This window comes from Pundamilia nyererei, unplaced genomic scaffold (genome assembly GCF_000239375.1).
Source record: "Pundamilia nyererei isolate P.nyererei 1_Seehausen unplaced genomic scaffold, PunNye1.0 scaffold00057, whole genome shotgun sequence".
In the NCBI taxonomy this organism is placed as follows: domain Eukaryota; kingdom Metazoa; phylum Chordata; class Actinopteri; order Cichliformes; family Cichlidae; genus Pundamilia; species Pundamilia nyererei.
In genome coordinates this window covers 75,689-96,622 of record NW_005187458.1, presented here as the reverse complement: position 1 = coordinate 96,622, position 20,934 = coordinate 75,689, and the positions used below count along the sequence as shown (strand labels likewise).

At 41.5% G+C, this 20,934-nt stretch overlaps 1 protein-coding gene across 2 annotated transcripts; it reads left to right on the top strand.

Moving 5' to 3' along the window:
* The first annotated feature begins 220 nt into the window (after positions 1-220).
* pthlha (parathyroid hormone-like hormone a) lies at positions 221-17,830 on the top strand. Of its 2 annotated transcripts, none has more exons than XM_005734145.1 (4): positions 221-353; positions 12,360-12,471; positions 16,422-16,958; positions 17,188-17,830. In XM_005734145.1, the coding sequence occupies exons 2-3, from the start codon at positions 12,365-12,367 to the stop codon at positions 16,933-16,935; spliced, it is 621 nt and encodes a 206-aa protein (XP_005734202.1). In that variant the 5' UTR covers positions 221-353; positions 12,360-12,364; the 3' UTR covers positions 16,936-16,958; positions 17,188-17,830. The 2 variants fall into 2 exon arrangements, with proteins under 2 accessions (XP_005734202.1, XP_005734201.1); XM_005734144.1 differs by lacking the exon at positions 221-353 and adding an exon at positions 11,990-12,266.
* The last annotated feature ends 3,104 nt before the right edge of the window (positions 17,831-20,934 follow it).

Below are 20,934 nucleotides of genomic sequence, written 5' to 3'. Positions count from 1 at the left end.
GTCTTGTGTTTCCTCTTTTAAAATGAAGGGATGTGGGAGGAGTGCAGAGCAGATCGAGTGAGTAAGTTCATCCATCTAATTATATATGCAGCCTTATGGCTTCTGCTGCTACCATGAGGCGGTGATGATGGCAGTGACCGGCATATGATGTCAACAGGAGGGCTTAACCTTATTTATAAGGCTTTGCAAACCTTCAGGAGCAGAAACACTCCGGCAGAAGCCGACAAACCTTCCTCTCTCTTCAGAGGAACACCTCTAATGACAAGAGGAGTGAGGAAATTTTGATTTTCTTTACAACTCCTCATTGGATTCGTAATCAGAAGAATCAGAAGAAGACAGGAACTCTAAAACTGGTGAGTACAAAATGCAAAACAATTAATTGTTGTCATATGTGCACAGGAGGACGGAGACGACTTTGAACAGAGTAAAGAAACCAAGATGTTGGGTTTGTGCTTCTGTCTGCAGAGTAGTCCTTCATAGAAAGAAAATTCTGTCTTATCCACCACATTTCTGAACAGCAAATTGAGAACAGGGTTAGAGTTGAAGTTACATTAATGTCCAAATCTTTGTATAGAACTATAGAATAGCTTTTAATAGAAAATAATATAATGCAAAAATGTATTTATGACTCTTATTTAGAAATGTATTATAAGCTAACATCTTCATATTTATTCACAGATCCATCCATTTTTAAACATATGACTAAAACTAATTGTAATCCTGCTCCTACCTGTAAATCTAGATCAGGTGGATGTTACATTTATTTGAAAGAGATGGCTCTGATGGCAAATTATCCTGGTCCAAAGAGAACAAAGCGTAATAAAAAACAATTAAAATCTGACCCAGAACCAATAACACTGATTATTGCCCCTGAGCCTGTCTGATAGGGTCAAGATTGGGTCTTTAAGAACTGAGAGAACCTGTTTGGACAAAGTTTTGAGTGTGTTGGCATGCTGAGGTGCCGTTTAAAGGACAAAAGACTGTACCGTACTTGGACAGAAATTTGAAACACTTAAATATTAGCATGGTTATTGTGTTTATTGGTGACTTTATTACATCCATGTAGCTTTTTTTAATTTATTTTTCTAAGTACAAAACTGTGACACTGAGCATAGTAGGGACAATGTGTGGAGCATGTGTGCTTCATAACAGCTACCAGTCTGAATAGACTAGACAGCTAGTAACTATCAACTATATATGAAGTATAAATGTGGTCTGTGTGAGGAAGAGGTAGTGGTCATTTTGTGTATGAACATCTGTCAGAAATCATAGCTCATAATAAAGCAATATCTGATTTTACAAAACATGGCAGAAAGATAATGCAGGGTTTTGTGTTCATTGAGAAGAAATGCTGTCACCATCAGTTTAAACTATAAAATAGCTGTTAAATACAACGAGGATTTAAAATGATCCACCACTAAAGGAAAGACTGAAGGGAGTGGATTTTTTTTCTACTGTGCTCCGTCACAGTCCCACAGAGACTCGTGTCCTTTCTCATCCTGTGAATCAGAAAAAAAGAACATTTTTTTTAGCTTTTCTCCGAAGAATGACTCCTATCCGATTCTCATGTTATGCTTTTCCTGTCAGATTATTTATGTTTTACTGCACAACACTCCACTGTATGTGAATTCCAGGGAAAACCTGGTTTGCAACTAAAGGTGACTGGCACATGAGTCAAAGATATATTATTCCACTTCTGAGAAACTTGGAGTTTATTTTCTTACTTATTAACATTTTCAGACTTCCCACCAACCAGTAACCATAGCACACAGGAGAAACTTTTATATTACGACTGCATATTTCTGTTTCTATAAGATCTCTTTTACCAATGATGAAAAGTTTGAATTGCCTATGTGCATGTTTTGTGTTTTGGTGTTTTTCAGCGTGGTATTTCAAATGAAAAGTGAAGAGTCTTCTTTTAAATTATTTGGTTTGACATTATTTTCATACTTAGGTCAAGGACAGAAGAAAAGTAAAAAAAATAACCTCATCATTTAATTTCTGAAGTGAGTTTTGAAATCTGAGCGTTGTGCCATCCACCTTGATTACAAAAGTGTGGATGTGATGAGATGGGTTGGTCTGTTTGTAAAACAGACCATTCATTGGCTAACAATTTGTCATTAGCCAATGAGCATCCTCCATTTTGAAAATTGGTATGACCAAGATCTATAAAATAGATTTTATATTTTGTTCAGTATGATCCAAACTGAGTGACAGTCCTTAAGCTTAGTAAGGTTCTAAGTCAGAGCTCTTTTCCTTAGATACTGTACTTTGACAGGACCAGAAGTTTTTTTGCAGTGTTATGACCAACATAAACGTGGAGACTGACTCAAAAGTTTAGAAAAAAAAACAGGTTATATTTTACTACTGTTAAAATAGTTGGTACCGCAAAGGCCATAAAGAGAAAAACTAGTGTGCCTCTCCAAAGTCAGCCTGAGCTATGTCTTTATCCACGCCTCACCAGGTGTGGTTAACAAGCTTTATAGTTTAAGACAGATAGACAATAATATAACAGAGAAAACCCCAACAATCATCTGCCCCAACCAATTGGGGAGCATACTAGCAACCAACTACAAATGGAGCCACTACTACAAAACTACTACAAAAGCCATTTCTACACAATAATCTCAACAAGAGTGGCTCAGCACCACAAAGTGTTATTTCCATTACCTGGCCAACAGCACTCACAAGTGATCCAACAAAAGTAGCTAGATTATCCACAGCACTAAAGGTAATAGCACAAAGCAATCACCTCATTATTTAGCATCCATCAACACTGGTGTACTAGATCTATAGACATGGCTACAACTACATACTATATGCTAATTCAACATAAGGCCCACCTGCTTCAGCCATAGGACTATAAATAATGCGTGGTCTCAACCTGATCTCTATTTCCTGCAGAGTTCAGTGCCACTGGTTTACTTTGAGCAACTCCCAAATACACCATCAACAAAAAACTTTACCTACCTACTCCTCAGTGGAGTACCAGGCTCAAGGAAACTTTAAACGAAAACTTGAGAGCAGGCAGCAGACCAGAGATGTAGTCTACCAAACTCTGAAGCATACCCCAGGAAAACCCCCAAACATGATAAACTTAAACAATAAAGGAAAACAACAAACAGGTGCTTTGATGCCTGAAACATATCGACTAATGAGAGTTTGCTCAATCACAGTGAACACTGTAACCATCACTCACCCACTAAAAAAAAAACAATTTTTTTTAATCTTTTCAAAAATATCCAAAATAGAGTCCAAAATATCCTGGATGAGCCCCCATCTTATGTTATGATATAAACATGCCGCAATATAAACATAAGTACTGACATCAAAGTTTCAAAAAGCATAGGTTTTATTTTACATTTGCTAAAATAGTTTGTATTGCAAAGAGCATGAAGACAAAAACTGGTGTGTCTCTCCAAAGTCTGTATCAGACATGTCTTTATCAACACCTCAATGGTCAATTCAGCCCAGGCAACACCTGCAGACTCTTGCACAAGCCACTGCAAAAAGAATAGGGGTTTCAGAGGGGTGTAACAGCAACCACAGCGTTCACCATCTGGTAGAATAGAAAGCAGGTTAAAGGCATTTCTGCACTGGCTTTACGTTTCTGACCTAGAAGCTGTGTCCATTCTTTATGCTCTTTGTGGTTTTTAGTGAGGTTATTATCTCATGTCTCTGTGGTGCTCATGATCGATCACCACACTGCATCACTAATGAGTTTGTTTTAATGAATTCTTGAGGTTTTTTGGGTTGTTGTTTTTTTGTTTTCTCACCAAAATTTTACAGTTAGCCTGTTTTCTGTTTTGTGGGGTTAGCTCATTCGCTGCTGGATCCTAATGTCTGAGAATTGCCGATAGTGATTCATCCTTCTTGTAATCCAAACTAAATACAAGCAGGTGGTCCTGTTATCATACACATATTCACAGACAGCATAGTTTGGTACTAAAGACTGCTTTAGAGAGTCAAATACCTTCAGTGTCTCCCTTTAAATGCTAATCTAATCACAAGCCTAAACCCATAAAGACTGTTTAGCAAGTCAAAACTGCTCAAAACCACTTTCTGTCCTCTCCATATTCTAATCCAGTTTGCTGGCAGTGCAGCACTAACCATAATCAGATCTAATTGAGTTTAGGGACTTGATTGCCTTGGTGGGATCCAAGAGTGACACACCAGCAGATTATGCACACCCATGTGGGGACATCTGCAAAATTCACCCTAAGAGCCTGAGAGGCAGACAGCAGGCGCCTTCCCCTGGTCTCTCCATGATGCTGGTGTTCAGAGCTCTATGCTGCTGTAACATTCATCCTGCTGAGAGTTAATGCCAGAGAACTGCAGGAATGACTTCTGCTGAGCGTTGCTCTTCCTCTTCAGTTACTTGTGCTGACGTATGATATCGTTTTTTTTAAGTTGCTGGCTCCTGGTGGGAGTTTAGATGACACATCAGTGAAAACAGGCAGTTGGCTTCGATTAATAAAGCCAACTGAGGAACACAGCTCTCTTTGCCTACAACATTACCACTGCAGACTTCGTTCAAGCCTTTCTATCATTCACAGAACCACACAGACTACACCCATGCCATGTATTTTTATAAAACAGCACAACTCTGTAAAAACTATAAGAACTTATCAGTCCCGACACATATGAAACTACCCTGCATAAACTTTACATTAGTGCAGATAAGTCATTATAAAAATATACACTATGCAAGAATGTAAACAAAACTTCACTTAATGTCTTTAGAATATTTCAGGATCCAGCTGTTACATAACGACAAAGAAAGTGACAGTCTAGGGGATTATTAAAACCAACTGTGGAGGCTACTCGTGCCCAGTTAAAGAGCTAATGAACAGCAGCCACCCCACGGACATCCAGCAGGCAGGAAAAATAACTGAAAAAGAAGCAATTGCATTTTTTCACAAGGTTCATTCAAAAAAAATTAAAACGTAGATGATATAGAATAAATATTCTACCATCATTTCAATCTGATTAAAATCACTCTGTAGGGGTACTTTATGTAAAAAAAAAAAAAACATGAGGAAAATTTCAACCTTCAACACAAGGGGGCAGATTTACCCAGTGTGGTTACACAACCCAACTACCTGTATATTCTTCTTTGTACGTTAAAAATTATTTTATTGCTCCTAATTTTCTAGATTGTTTTTCTACAAGCGCATATCCAAATATAATAGCAACATAGCAACGCTAATGATAACATTAGCTTGAGACAATCTGTTGAATGGAAATAGTCAAACATATCTATGTAGTTTAAAGTAGTAAAAGAATGTGTTGCTAATTTGAGTCTGTTGCACTTGTTCTTGTGATTTAAGTGTTGCTATCAGTTTGTGGAGAGTGGCTAGCTCTAACAGTGCTAGTCGCAGCAGCCTTCTTTCTTTTTTACGTCACCAGGTTATTTATTAGCTTACTGCGAAACAGTCTTCATACCAACTCATTACTGTGCATGTGTTGTTTGTAATAATAAAATAGTAAATGTAAAAATTATCATAGATAATGAATAGTAAAATAGTAAAATTTTATGGAGCTTTTCTTCTTATGTCTGACATCACTGGCGGGCGGTGTTGACAGGTGTCTCTGGGTTGCAGTCCTGGTTACTGGTGGGTGGTGTAACATTACAGCTGGTGTTGTGCATTAATAACATATGAATAAGTTTGATTGAGTTATTTTTGTGCCGCTGTGTAATGTCGTGCAGCTGACTGGAACGAGTGTGTGTTTGTAATTATTCCACCTTGAAGTGAGGCATGAACACTCCTGTGAACAAGAGTTGGCCTCACACTCTGAACAGACGTGATGGCACTTGCGCGATGGTAGCTGGAAGACTTGCCCTAAATCACAAAGGAGTTTTCGCTGTGAGGAATGGAGGCCGCGGGGAAGGGTGATGGATGAAGATGAGTGAGCGATGATGAAGAGACCAGGAGTAGTCGCTACCTCTCCCTCGCTCAGGGGTGGCCTTCCCCTCGCTCTCATTTTGACCTCTGGCTTACCTCCTCCTCCTCGCGGCCCTGTCCTCGCTCAGCGGTGACATGTTTGACCTGAGGAATTCAGGAATGTACAGTTTGTATTTGGATGGACAGAAACTCTCAGCCTCCCACCCTCTTGTTTTACTCTCATTCACTTTATACAACCCACGCCCACCACAGGAACACATGCTCCACCACCGTGGTCCAACCACAAACAGTAATTCCTTGACTATGAGAGCTGCTGCAGACAGATTCCCAGAGTTTTCTACTCCCCACCCCGACCTCATGACCAGCTGACACGATTGGAAATTCACTGCGTGCTTATCAGAGTTTGGGTGGAAGGAAGTTGTTTTAAAGAGTCAGGAGAGCCACTGGGCTGCACCAAGGCCTGGTGTGAGATAAATAAGGATTACTTTGAGCTGTGAACCATACAAAGCTACTCTAGCAGAGTCCAAATGTTTCCTCAGTGTTGTGGCAGGTTTTCTGTTGAGCATCTCCTTAGACACCCCTCACCTGACCGTGTTGTGACGACTTATAGGAGATGCAGGGGCTCTCAGGAGGGAGTCAGGGCCGTGGATGGGGGTGCACGCCAACAGTACATGGCTTTGTGTGTAGAATTGTTTTCAAAAGCAGAGAGGCAGGGGAGGCGGGGCGCCGTCGCACAGATTAAAAGCGGACATTTGTTTTGTGTATGTGGTGCTCTGCCAAAACCCAGCAATTTTCTGTGAATGTAAAACAGCTTTCCTGGCTCAGACCCCACAGGCTGCTTGCTGCCAGGAAAATACTTTTTCTTTCTTGTACCTGTTTACATGCAGGTAAAGTGGCTTTCACAGGCCAAAAGCACATGAGAGCTTTCTTTCCAGCCTCTGGAGGAGGAGGAGGGACATGGACATGTTCCCGCCACAGACCTATGGTATTCCTCTGTTTGTCCTCTGGTGTAAAGAGGATCTGCTGGACTTCGTGTTCCTGAATCAGCTCCAACCAGAGGAGCTCATAAACTGGAAGGAACTCGACTAATTTGCAGACAAACTGTGGGGAAAACGACTCCCCTGATTCCCTCTGGCATTAATCATTCACCATCAAATGTTGACTTGTTTTATACTGCGAGCAGTGACTGGGGAGGGAACAATGGATTCTGTTTATGATCACTAATGAATGAAAAGCGCAGCAGAAAGCTCTGTTGCATCACCGCGTCCAGGGCTCATGTTGGCAGCCTGCAGGTTTAACAAATAATGTGTTCATTGTGTGCTTCTCATGTTCATACAGTGACCTTTACAGTGAAGCTGCTATTTCTGGGTAAAAATCAAGGACGCATCAATAGACCACAGTCGCCAAGCCAAAATGTTTGAGATAATTGGGTAAATTGAAAACACAGCCTGACTCAACTGCACCAGTTGCCTTAGACTCAGAGTCCGTGCTGCAGGGAAGCCCTGATAAATATCTATATGTGCATGAAGGAGGAGCGCAGCTCTTCTGAAACTCCAGGAGGCTGTCAGTAATGTTAGCTAAACATTTTCAGAGCGCACGGTGGGCTAATCTTCACCTTTCATGCGGCTCTTTACGCTTAGAGGAGCTGATGAAGGCTCGGGTTAGCTGGTACACTGATTAAAGCTGTCCCAACATAAACCCAGGTCCAGCTCTTTAAATACAGACAGCCAGCCAAGACAGAGTCTGCATGTAACTCAAGGAGGGTCCAGCTAGGATGTTTTAGCTTTATTTATTCATATCTGTTTGGCTGGACAAGAGAAGAAACATCTAAGAGAGAAGGAGGAAGGAGTGCAGGACAAACATCAGGAGTTACAGAAACCAGCATCTATTTACTTTTCTGGCACATGCTCAGTGAGGTGTTTGTTGTGCAGAGAGCCTGAACACTGTCAAGTATTAGGCCATCTGTAAACAGGTCAGCATGGACGCTTCTGTCTCCAAAAAACAATCTAGTGGAGGCTAAAATGCTAACATTGAGATGTGAAAATGAAGCTTAGAAACCCTTGTGTTTTATCACAGTGGCTTCATGCAGTTTGCATGTCGACTTTAGAGAACTCACTATTATACCTCTCACACATGGATTGATCAGCTGATGGTCCAAATGCATCTCTGAGATCTTATCTGGATGTTTTCCTCTTTCTTATTGACATGACTTTCAGATATCTTTCATCTGCTGTAGAAAGTCTTTTAGGCCTCACATTCTTTTTTTTTTTGTCCTTCACTTGTCCAGTTTCCTCCCCTTTTTAACTGACACTTCACACTGTGCTGAGATATGCTAGGTTTTTAGCTAACAGCTCTTTGGGAATCACCTTGTTTATGCAAAAATAAAATTTTATGTCAAACTGTGTTATCGTTGGCATTTTTCACAGATTCAGCTAAAGAAATGGGAAGAAACACTGTGTTTTTCTGATGCTAGTAACAACAAGCCTCAAGATACAATTTTAAATCTGTTCTTTGCTTAGTTGTCTGTGCTATGTAGACACAACACTGGTTTATCCCTTTAGTTAGGAGTCTTTTTATGCTTGAATTAGCCATAGGTCAGAGTTAATGGGCTTAACAACAACAACAAAAAAAAAAATTCCTCTGAAAATGGTCAGTACAAGGACTGGACTTGAAATGAGTCGAAAAGCAGCCAGAGTCCAAAGAAGAACTGTGAAAGCCTGGGGAAGTAATGCTAAAGAAAAAAAAATGAAATACACAAAGTCTAGCTCAAAGAAATAAAAAGAAATGAGGGGTGGCTTAAGACTTTTGCACAGTAGTGTAGATCATGTGGTTTTGATGCTGTTGGTGGATTCATGCTACAATGAAGGATAATTTATAAACTGTAATTATATCTAAGTGGAACTCCTGTTTGGGAATCGGTGCTAACATTCCTGAAGAGAAAGCCAAGAAATGTTTGTGTGCACTCAGACGTCAGTTGGCTGAAACGTCAGTAACATCAATCTCCTGTCTATTGTTTCTAATCATGCTTCGAACCTAGCGTTTCCATGGCGCTGGGTTAGAAAAACTTGTACAATTGCACATAAATCTCAGCTTCAAACATGCGAAAAGTCGATGCCACATGCTTGAGTAAACATTTTTTCCCACCAGTGATTTCCCCGCCACAGAGATAAGACCCGCTGAGTGTGCGCTGGGCTGCGTTTTTCTGTGAGATCTGGTCTTAATTGTGGGAAGCGACAGCTGGAACACATTGCTGATATTTCAACGAGTGTCAGTCAGAGCAGGGTAGGGCGATGGCGCTGCTGCCCGCCGTGATTGTCTGACTTACTCTTGTTTGCTCTCACATATGTGGGGGTTAACTTAGGAAACTTGGGGGCTCCACTTGAAGCCAGAAGGTTGATGTATAGATTTGTATTCTGATCATCTAATGTTTACATACTGAGTAAAACAGGTCTGTTAGTTTCCTCAGCGATCAGAACATTGATGTGTTTCACTGCAAAACTGCACTGTTAATGTATTTCATAGATTAAATGATTTTATTTTTTTAAAAAGCAGCAGTTAAAAGTATAAATTCAGCTTACATCAGGTGTGTTATGCACATTTCTCAGACAAAATTAAATAAAACATGTAAATCCGGTGCTTTTGCAAGACATCGTTACTCAAAGCTGTTTTAAACAAATATGTCGTTCAATCCACAAACTATAAAAAATTTCTTCTGCTTTCAGGATGACGTGCCGCGTGTTTTAGCTGTAACTCCTCTGCCAAACCTTCAATAGAATTCAAAATTCATTGCTTCATTTTGGCTCATCAGATTTGAAATTCCTAATATGTCACAAATATTAACAGTTTTAATGGCTTGTCTTAAAGGTTGTTGTTAGAGCTTGAGTGGCAGTGTAGCCAATTCTCAGACTAGCTTAATGAGGTCATAATGTCTAAAAATCATAAAAAAAAAGAAAAACTCTAATTCAACTAACTTAAGTTGTTACTAATAATAATCTCATATGTGGGACATGTATTTTGAAACATCAGTTTAAACTTCACTCTTGTGTTGCTTTAGCTCTTTTGCATGTCCGAAAATCTTAGAAGGCCTCTCACCTGAGTGCTGGCCAGGTGTGGTGGGTGGAGCTTCACCTTGCATACCAGGCTGCATAGCTCATGGGGTTAGAGCACTGGTCTTGTAAACCAGGTGTCGTGAGTTCAAGTCTCACTGTAGGCTAACATTATGGAAAGTGTACTCACTGTTTCCTGGGTAGAAATCCTCTGTGGCTCCTTTAGCGTTAACCTTGGTGACGCTTCGAAATGGAGTCTAGAAACTGCTAGGTGGCTATGTCCATCTTTCACATACAGTCTATCCATGGATTTACTATGAGTATTTTTTTTAGCATCATGATGGAAACCAGCTGCTTCAGTAGGCTTTAAAATACAGAAGTGTATTGTTTCCAGAGTGTAAGTCTCATATTTGCATGTTAGGTTTCTCCCGACTTATAAATCTGATCTGTTGTAATTAAACTGAATCATTTCTGTCAGCAGCTCCGTTCCCACACGTTGATCTCTACACCTGATTACAGGAATCTGATCTAATCTGATCTAATCACGTTAAATACGACTCAGCTGGAAACATTCCTCATGTGTGAGGATCAAACAGCCTCAGACCACCAAGATTGTCATCGCTCTTATGTAAGCTCTCCTCCCGCACGGCGTATGGAGCTAATGCAGAGCTACACTAGATACAGATGAATCTGAACTTTTCCAGGATTTTTATCTTTATTTTACGTAACTTTAAGGTTGTTAAACTTCCGTTTTCTACTCTTAAGAACAAGTCAGCCCATGAAATATTAGAATTAAAAGTTAATGAACTTTACAGTGAAATGTTATCAAAATGTATATAATTTAATTACATCCCATTTGCAAATTAAGATAGATGAAAGTACAGTTTTGCATACTTGTTAACGGAGACTCTATAGCGTCTCACTCACAACAATATGAAACAATAATGGACCGCTCGACTTTCTTCATAGTTTCAAAATGTCCTGATCTGCAGTGTGTTGATACACGTGATTTGTTTTCTGTGCACGTCCTCGCTGCACTGACAGGTAAGGGCTGAACCTGCCAGACCTCATCACCCTCCTTTGATTTTGTCCTCAGAGGCATCGTACCTGAGACAAACCACCTAACTCCTCGAGTCTAAAGGCCAGTGATGGCTCACGGTCGCTGCTGACACCCGCTGTCAGAGTGGATCGCTCATAAACCATCACCAAGTTTAGGCGCAGCGACGCTGCCATCGCCTGATATCACAGACTTCACCTTTGGTTTTACTGAACTGAATATTGAGATTTAAAAACGAATTACAGTCGAGCTGTGATCAGCACTGAAGAAAAGAAATAAAAAAAATACATGTTCTGCTTTCAGTTTTTCTGACTGGCTGCCCCTCACATGTGGAGGGTTTGAAGAACATGTGGTGGGCTCATGTGCCTCTCATGGCCTAACAAAGATATTCCTGCTATGATGTCATACTGAAAACCGGGTGATATTAAGAGCTTTGTGAGGGGTTGACATGATTTTTTTTATTATTTAATTTAAAAAAATTAATCATTTAGTGATTAAATGATGCAGAGTAGGGTGTGGGCTGATTTTCCACTAAAATCCAAAAGGTGTGATGCTATTTTCTCAGTGTGCAACACATTAGCTTACATTAGACACAGAATATATACACTAGTGTCTGAAGTTATAAAAAGTTGCTTTAAAAAGGTGTTTAAATGTCATTCATGTTTTTTACATCACAACAATATCCTTGTTGTGATGATTTAGACCTTGATAACTGTGCAGTGACAGTGTGAAAGGCTGACATGCAGCTGCAGGAATGACTGACTTTAGTAAGTATGTGCTGCCGTCTGTGGCCTCAGACTCTGTGCTGTTGGCACTAACTGACCTCCGTAGATCCAGCTGTGGTTCTTGCTTTTGTTGCTGCTTGAGCGCCACCTTCCTGCCATGTTTCCTCCTCTGCTCCCCTCCCTGAAGGAGGCGTGAGGAGGTCCTCCTCTCTGTTAACAAGTCCTCCCCTTTCCCGTCTCTGACCTGCAGCAGCTCTCAGGCAGCATGCAACAAATGCTCCCATCAGAGCGACCTGCAGCACTGCAGTCGGGCTCACCTTTAACCGCTGTAGCTGCAGCTGGATGACCTCCCTGCTCACTCTATGAGGAGGCTTTAAACTGGGAACAAACCAAAGAGGAGCTGCTGGATGAGTTTTGGCTTGTTGGGATTGCTTTTTCCCCCTAAAGGTGTCATCACCTGGATTTTCTCCTGAGACAGTTTGAGAAAGGACTCGTTTTCTGTGTTTTTCTGTTTCTGTGCTGCTGTGGGAACGTAAGTTTCCTGTGAACTTTTCTTCTCGTGTTTGGGTTAAACTACTGTTTGGTGAAATGAGAGAGATGACTTTCTTGTTTCTTCTCTTTGCAGAAATAATGTTCTTCTCCAGGACGGTCCTGCAGCAGTGGTGCTTTGCTGTCTTCTTGCTCTGCTCTCCGGTGCCGCACTTTGGACGGCCGATTGATGCCCTGAGCAGCAGAATGTAAGTCTGGATTTCATTTTTGAGTCTTTTCATGTGTGTCCAGCAGCTCGCCTCATCACGGTGGGTGAGCTGCAGGCTGGAAAATGTGCTCGTTTGTGTTTAGTTAGCCTTCGCCCACCTGTATGTTTACCCAGAGCAGAGACCATCTCGGTGCGATAAACCCCTCCGACCTCCCTCGCTGTTTGGGAGTGAGTTGGATGAATAATGCTGATGTTCGGCTCGGCTTGGGACCAAACCAAACCTGCTCAGCTGTTTGATGCCAAGCAGAATAAATGCTCCTTCACGCTGCTCGGTCAGAATTTTAAACACACTTCAGGAGCTTTTTTTCCACTTTGGAAAGATCATATCGCTGAGATGGTTTTTGGATGTAAGCATTGGGAGGATGCTCTGAGCCGACGCTGAAGGAGGAGGAGGAGAGCGGAGTGATTCAGAGCTCCGGGTTTTCCTTAACGGACTCCAGACGTTTCCCTTGCCGTGTGTGATATGTACCTAATGGGATTTTTGGGGGGACGGGGTTCACGCTACCTGGGTGGAAAGAAAAACGAGAGCGCAGTGAAGGGATCAAAAATCAGCCAGCGGTGGGAGCTATTGACCTCTGACCCTGTTTTCCGTAGACTCAATTGTAGTTCAGTATGTTTTCTTTAATATTAAAAAAATAAGTGCAGACGGTTTTCTTTGCAAGCTCCTTTGACTACGATGACCTGGATGACTAAGAACCTTCACAGAAAAAAATATATAAATTTTCATGGTTTTTCATTTTTAATTTGTGCTTCTCAGGCTGTCAAACGTGAACTTTTGGTATTCATGAAGCAGTTTTATGAAAGATAGGTCTCATTTTTTCTGTTAAGGAGTTACACGCTAACAAATGAATGATTGCACATTAATTTGTTTAAAGGTATTTCAAATTTTTAAAACTTAATACTATTTTGTTTTTACGTCACCGGGTCAACATAATGACCTCTCGACTGCACTGACTTTATGTCCAAAGCATTTGTTGATTTTAGAGATATTAACAAAGTCAAACCAGAGCTTTTCTTTCTTGTAATACTGTTTTGAATCAGGAGATGGCGCCGTGATTAAATTTAAACTTTAACTGTTAAATTGGTCACCAAGTAAAAGCAAAAACTATTGGTGAAGCCAGAGCGCGACTAAAAGGGGAGCACATGTCTCAGCTAGCGCTGCCCCCTAGTGGTGAAAGTTTTAGTTAAAATCTGCAGCGAGTGATTTAAAAAAGTCCCTTTAAATCTGGAGCCAATAACAATCATAATAATAAAAATAATGATAATAATAATAATAACAATGACTGTCAGGATTTTGTGGTATTCTTCATTTTTTTCTGGGTGTCTTGTGGTGTGGTTGTTTTTGGGCTAATGCAGGAATAATTCTAGTGTTTTATTTGCCGGACAAAAAAAAGTTGCAAATTTCTTTTAAAAGGGGCCGTAATATCAGAAACATTCATCAGAATCAGAGCCGCCCGGTACTGTCAGCCATCAGGGCCGTGAATCATCTCTAACCACTCGCCGCTGCCTTTAGGAAACACTCGTCTTTCACTCGTCTCCCACAGAGAGAAACAATTAAGAGCCGGCAGGCTGAGGACGGGGGGCGCTGGAACGCTGCCACTGCAGGATGTCCCGGCCTGTTTTCCCGCTCCTCCTCCTCTCTGTGGAGTGTTTGATGTGACTGTTATTAAAGGTAAAACAGAACCAGATCGGCTTTCAAAGGCGGCGATTTACAGGAAATATCTGTATGCATATAAACACACACGCTGCTGTTGAAGCTGCCTGTGTGTTCTGCTCTGGATATTTTTATTATTCAGCAGGAAAAGCTGAATGAGAAGCGGCAGCTCAGTCATCAGGCTTCACTTACTCAGTTTGCTGTATGAAGCAGGGGGTGGAGGAGGGCATCACGGGAACCTCCGGTATCTCCTGCTGAAGCTGTTTGTGTGCTCACACACCTGAAGTGTCTGGGCGGCGTTGGCGCTCAGCAGTGTGCAGCCTTCGACCTGTGTCCGCTGCTCTGTTAGTCTCAGAGACTCGCAGTAAAGCAACATTGCGGCGAAGCCTGAATCCCTCACAGCTTTGTAGATCTTTGATTTGTAAAACTTAACAAGTTTCAGCATTTTTGAGATTATACCTCTGTGCTGTAACAGGGGATCCATCCTCGAACTGAGACCGCAGGTAACCTAACCTGCGTCACCGTGTAACTCTAACTCTACGTTGCTGTAACAGATTTTTTGCCAGAGTTTTTGAATCAGTGAGAGAATACAAGTCAGTGCATCAGTATGAAGAGTAATTATCATAGCCTCAGTATAAGGACTCACACGTGTCAGCATAGCCCTGCATGGAGCTCACAGGAGATGCTGCAGTGGACGTGAGGTCAAAAACCTGAGGGGCAAAACAAGAGAAAGCAAGAGTCATAGATAAAAGCACTGCATGAATGTGTGTGTGTGTGTGTGTGTGTGTGTGTGTGTGTGTGTGTGTGTGTGTGTGTGTGTGAGTGTGTGTGTGTGTGTCTTCGAGTGGTATGATGATCAGCTGAGGAAACAGGTCCATCTACCCTTACGCACCATGGAAAGCATAAATCCTGACGATGGTGTCAGTCAACTTCTAAACCTAAATCAGCTGTTACCCCGTGTTGCGTCACAGCAGCCTGCCATCACTGTGATTCGTCTTGAAAAAAGTGGATGAACTTTAGGAGAGAAACTTAACTAATGTTGTGGAGGTGAAATTGTGTAGGCTCTGCTTGGATTCAGCATGTTGGTGGTTTGATTAAACCAACATGAAACTGCTTGTTAAAAAAATAAGATGGATCAAATTTTAAGCTTAAGATGCTTTAAGATGAAAGCTGAGTTAAACGGGTGAGTTTTAAATATGTGCTCCCTGGTACAGGTGTTATGAAATTATCCACAGACACACCGTGTCAAGCTGTAAACTCACTGCTGGAGCCTCTGCTGGACGTCAGAGGAACTCCAGCTTCATTTTTTAGGCCTTCGTTCTTCAAAGTGTGGAGTTTTAACTGTGGCGCTGCTGCAGTTGACACTAAACGATCGTAACTCTCATGGTGTTATTGCTGACTTGAGGACTGAACTCCTCTGATGGGTTTTCAGCTAAAATCAGAGTCGATAGATTTATTATGACTCACTTTTTCAGTGTGGAGGAATGTGCAGCTTCATTTCAGAATCACAGCAGCTTTTTTTTCTTTTTCCTCCACCACATTTAATTGGCACGAAGTGTTTGTGGCAGCAGTTTTTGTAATCCCTCAAGGGTCTGAGTGCCACGAATGTGCCGGTTAACATCCACGCAGATGAAGAGTGAAAGCGTTGGCTGCGCTCATGTTCATCTAAAAGGAGAGAAAACCCTCCTGGACCTCCTCGCAGGGCGGGGATCTTCTGTATCACTTTTAGAAGGCTTGGAAAGCAACGGCACGGCTGTGGTTTGATGAATCAGGTCATTTCTCTGCATGGATGCAACAGCGCTGTCCAAAAACAACTGGAGAGGAAAGACAGCAACGAAACCTGTGTTCAAGAAATGCCGTCGAATTTATAAAGGAGAAGAAGGATACAGTTTCTCCGGCTGCTCCATTTCAAACTGTTTGCCTGTGCTGCCCTCTGCTGGTCAGTCAGGTCAACACTAAAATGCCAAAAGTATGTGGACAACAGGGAGCAACCCAAAATAATGCACATGTGTTTAGCTTCGTCATTAAGCCTGTAAAAACAAATATCAAACCAAATTTTTCAACAATAAAAATATTATTTTATTTTGCACGGTTCAGTTTGAAGTGCTTCCTGTGGTGTAGATGGTAACACTTTTGATTCCAGCCAGAGTCACAGGGTGTTTTTATTTAAGGAGAAACCTGCAGAGATGAGCTCTGAAACATTTAAAAGGGCGTTGTTGTTTTTGTTTGATTGAAAAGCTTCATGTAAACAAACCTTCTTTCTTTCTTCTGTTCAGGAAACGCTCGGTGAGTCACGCTCAGCTGATGCACGACAAAGGCCGGATGATGATGGAACATGAGCGTGTTTTACTCCTGAAGGCGCTTTTGGACGAAGTCCACACGGCAGAGATCCGTGACCTCCCCATGCGGACCACAGGGGGAGGCGGGAGCAGCAGCGACGCCGGAGTCGGGATGCCAGGGGGCGGCCTGGGAATCAACCTCAGCACCACCGGCAGCACCCTGCACTCCAAACCCCCCGGAGGCACCAAGAACCTCCCCATCAGCTTCCGGCTGGAGGAGGAGGAGGGCACCAACCTGCCACAGGAGACCAACAAGTCGCAGACATACAAAGACGGCGTGAATAAAGTGTCGGGCAAAAAGAAGAAGAAATCGAGGGCTGGGAAGAGGAGGGAAGGGGAAAAGAGGAAGAGGAGGGCACGCTCTTTGGGGTGGAGGCTGGAGGATGAACTGGGTAGCGGACTCCACCTGGAGTGGAGGTCTCTGCTCGGCCTCCAGAGGGCGCTGCATTAAAACGCCGTCAGTCTCTGACGAAGGTGAGTCCAAACAGCTGACCTGGTTTTCAGAACATGATCACATGATTAGAGAGTTTTCAGAACACGCGTGTGCCGCGTTACAGCCGCAGATACTGCAGAGTGCAGCAGTGCACTGACTCTGTGCTGTGTCAGTGTTGTGGAGCTGAGATGATGATGTCTGAAAAATAGGGCGGACAGTTAGAGCTCTGTAATTCACCCTGATTCACCTGTTTTTCTCCCTGTGTTGCAGAAACCTTCGGACGGTTGGAGTGGACTCCTAAATGCTCACATTACAGACTCTGTAACTGTGATTGTTTGGAAAGAAATTGGAAAATATTTATTATGTGTAAATATTCTAAATATAGCAGAGTAGATAGCAGAATATGATAAGAAAATAAACCTTATTGACGCTCCGCAGGGCGACAGATTTTACTCTTTGTGAATCCTTGCTTTTCCCTTTTTTAAATTCCAATTATGTTCAGTTTTTTTGCATTAATTTATTTTGTCTGAATGGTGTATTTATTTTGTAAATGTATCGAGGTGCTGCTGACCTTCTATATTTTTGTACCGTAATGCACTTTAGATATATAAATATAAATATATATACCATTAATTTTGCTCATTGACTTGTGTTTGTGGGTGATTGAAATGAAGAAAAACGACGGTTGTCTCTCTGTGTTACCTTTCAGTCGGTCTGTCCAAGGGTCCAGTTTATTTTTGTTTCTCTGCTGCTGTTTGTTCGATTGTTTTCAGTTTGTTGTCTTCGAACCGCTCTGCTTCTCACGGCCAAACATCACATGTGTACATAAACCAAACACGGCTTCATATTGTTGTTTTTGGCACTTGCACTGAGATAAACAGCCTGTACTGAATGGATTAAACATTTGACAGTATCTTTCTCTCAGCCTCTCGTGTCTTTGTTTCATTATTGCTAACATTTATCATTTTTCTCGACACCCACACTGAACAGCTCTATCTAATAAATGGTTCATTGTGGGTGTGGAGGAAAAATCATTCCTACCTGTGGTGGATTCAACTTTAAAACTCGTCCTTATGGCTCATGGACTGTTTTTTACCTGTAATATCTTGTCTATACTGTAAATAGTATTGTTCAACTTGGAATACTTCATTTTAATTTTACATCTCAGTTTAGTTCAGTTTTTCTGTACCTAACAAGTGGTTGATGAGCATATATAAGATAAGATAAGATAAGATAAGATAACCTTTATTAGTCCCACACGTGGGAAATTTGTTTTGTCACAGCAGGAGTGGACAGTGCAAAAGTTATGAGGCAAAAATTAGAATACAATAAGAATAAATACAGTACACAACTGTACAGAATAGAATAAAATAAAATACTATATACAGTAGAATAAAATAAAATAAAATACTATATACAGTAGAATAAAATAAATATACAATAAGATAAAAATAGAATACAAATACAAATACTATATACAATTGATATGACCAATAGTTCACATCGCTCCCCAATGTGCCTTACAAACCTTTTCTTAATGAGTAGCCATAGACAATGACAATATAGCTATGTAATACAGTTAGCATGATTCCCTGATCCCTGCTTGCCGAGGCAGACCCACTGAGGTTTTGGGATTAGGGTCTTATGTCAGACTACTGCTTGTGCCATGTGGACAGTTGTTAAACAGCTAACAGATCATCTGCAGAAGAATGGTTTATTTGAAGAGTTTCAGTCAGGTTTCAGAGCTCATTACAGCACAGAAACAGCTTTATTGACGGTTGCAAATGATCTTCTTATGGTCGCTGACAGTGGACTCATCTCGGTGCTTGTCCTGCTAAACCTCAGTGCCGCGTTCAGTACTGTTGACCATTGTCAGAGTTTTACCCCTGATACTGCTGAATAAACAGAAACTCACTCAGGAACGAGGTCACACAGAGCTTAAGTTTTCACTCGCGAGAGGGAAGCAGTTGTCTCCAGCCCACTTCAACTTCCTTCCTTCTGCAGGTTTTTTTTTATTGTTTACACACATGAATATTCATAAAGCATGTTGCTGTGTTAACTAAGAGAAATTACTATATATGGTTACAAACTGTGTTGTGCAAGAGTGGTTATGTGATGTGAGTGCAGCCCTTACATGTTGTCGGTATCTTGTCCCGCCAGGTGGCTTCCTTTATTGAGTAGAGTCTGTTCTTCTCAAGGCTGCTTGTTCCCTTTTTGGAGGTCGTGCACATACTCATATGCGTGGGTTACATAGAGAGCAAACAAAAGCATTCTAGCTTTTTAAATGGCACCCTACAACACATACATTAAACCTAACAACCATAATATCCTAATAGAGCGATTATAGCATGCTGTAGGTATTGCAGGTGCTATGCTGCAGTGGGTTGTATCATATCTTTCTAACAGACTCCAATTTGTTCATGTAAATAGAGAGTCCTCTTCACACACTAAGGTTAATTATGGAGTTCCACAGGGTTACATGTTAGGACCAATTTAAACATGATATAGACTCAGTATATCATGTATACAGTTATCCACAGAATAGGCTCCACAGGTGAAAAACTGCATAATCTAGGATTCAGGGAATCTCACACATGGACACACTGCACACAGAAAACTACAGACAGCTGTTAGCGTGCTATTCTGGCACTGCACTCCTGTCAGCACTTTCGGAGTGCCATTTATCACACATACTGGCCCGATCCCTTTATTCCCTAACATTTGCATCCTGGGTTACTTATCAACACTACAATTACAACCCTCCTCGCTAATGTTATCTCCACATCTTTTGAATGTTTTAGAGAGGGACTCCAGGTTGGAGTGAGCCAAAAAAATAAGTTATCATAGGGACCAGTAGCTCACTATGACCCACTGATCAGGTAAGTATGGTCCTATTTGTATATTGCTGCATACTGTAGAAAAAAGGTAAAGCAGAACGAACGTCCCAGCCGTAAACCACCTTCACATTTGTTCTGGGCAACCTCTCCCAGCAGGCTGACCCCCTACAGGTATAACATTTGAGTCATCTCTGAATCATACCTTTCTGTGACATCAGTGAAGCTCCCACTTCAACAACATAGTTACAGTTTAAACTGTTTTAGATTTGTGAATAAATGTGCAAATAAATTTAAATCTTAATAATGGGTTCCGAAGCAGTACCTAATGTCTGGTGATTATCCACCCTAACAACAAATGTGGAGAAGACGGCTGAGTTGAGAGAGCACAGAAAAGTGACTCGAACATAAACATAAAGAAACACATACACTGTAAATAGACAGTGAAGCTGCTAACCGCTGTGTGTGGGGGGTCCTCCTTTACACATTTACAACAAAATTATTTGTTCATCATTTAATTCAGCATAAAGGAATTTACGACTGGATCTAGTTTTCTATGTCTGGGTGAGCATTTAATCGGTGGACAACTTGGATGAGACAAAAAGTGGCTGTTATGACTAGTGTGGTAAAGAGGCAAAAATAAGCTTCCACTGTCCAGACAAAGAAAATGACCAATGGGGAAACTACCAGTGAATATTTAATCAAAAAAAAAGAAAAAACTGTTATCAGTGACTGGCAAATGAAGCCTTTGCATATCAGACAGCATGTACCTTGTTACTCTTGTGACGGCCAGTGGGCTGGCCTTGTGTTTTGCTTTTTCTGTTACCTGTTTCTTGCAGGTAGGTGGAGCTGACCCAATTATTGATGCAGCACACCTGAGAGGCCAGTCCCCGTGTGTATAAAGACACCTTGACTGAACCAGCGGGGGCTGGCGTTGGCTCTGGCTCGCTCGGTCTGGCACCCATCATGTTCATTTGGAGGTTTCAGTTATGGCTGTTATGTCCTTTAAATTGTCTTTAAGTTGCTTTACCTTATTTTCATTAAATATGTCTTACAGCCTGTATACGACAGCGGATCACTTGTAAACATCGGTGCCAAGGTTGCACATCTAATCTTGGACACTTTTAAACCCGACCCTTCCTGGCCGCCAGAGATTCTACGCGGCGCGGAGAACAACAAAGGA

Coding starts and splice junctions, on each gene's coding strand:
- pthlha (XM_005734145.1), top strand. CDS start 12,365: ATGTTCTTCTCCAGGACGGTCCTGCAGCAGTGGTGCTTTGCTGTCTTC. Junction 12,472..16,421: donor GATGCCCTGAGCAGCAGAAT/GTAAGTCTGGAT, acceptor TCTTCTGTTCAG/GAAACGCTCGGTGAGTCACG.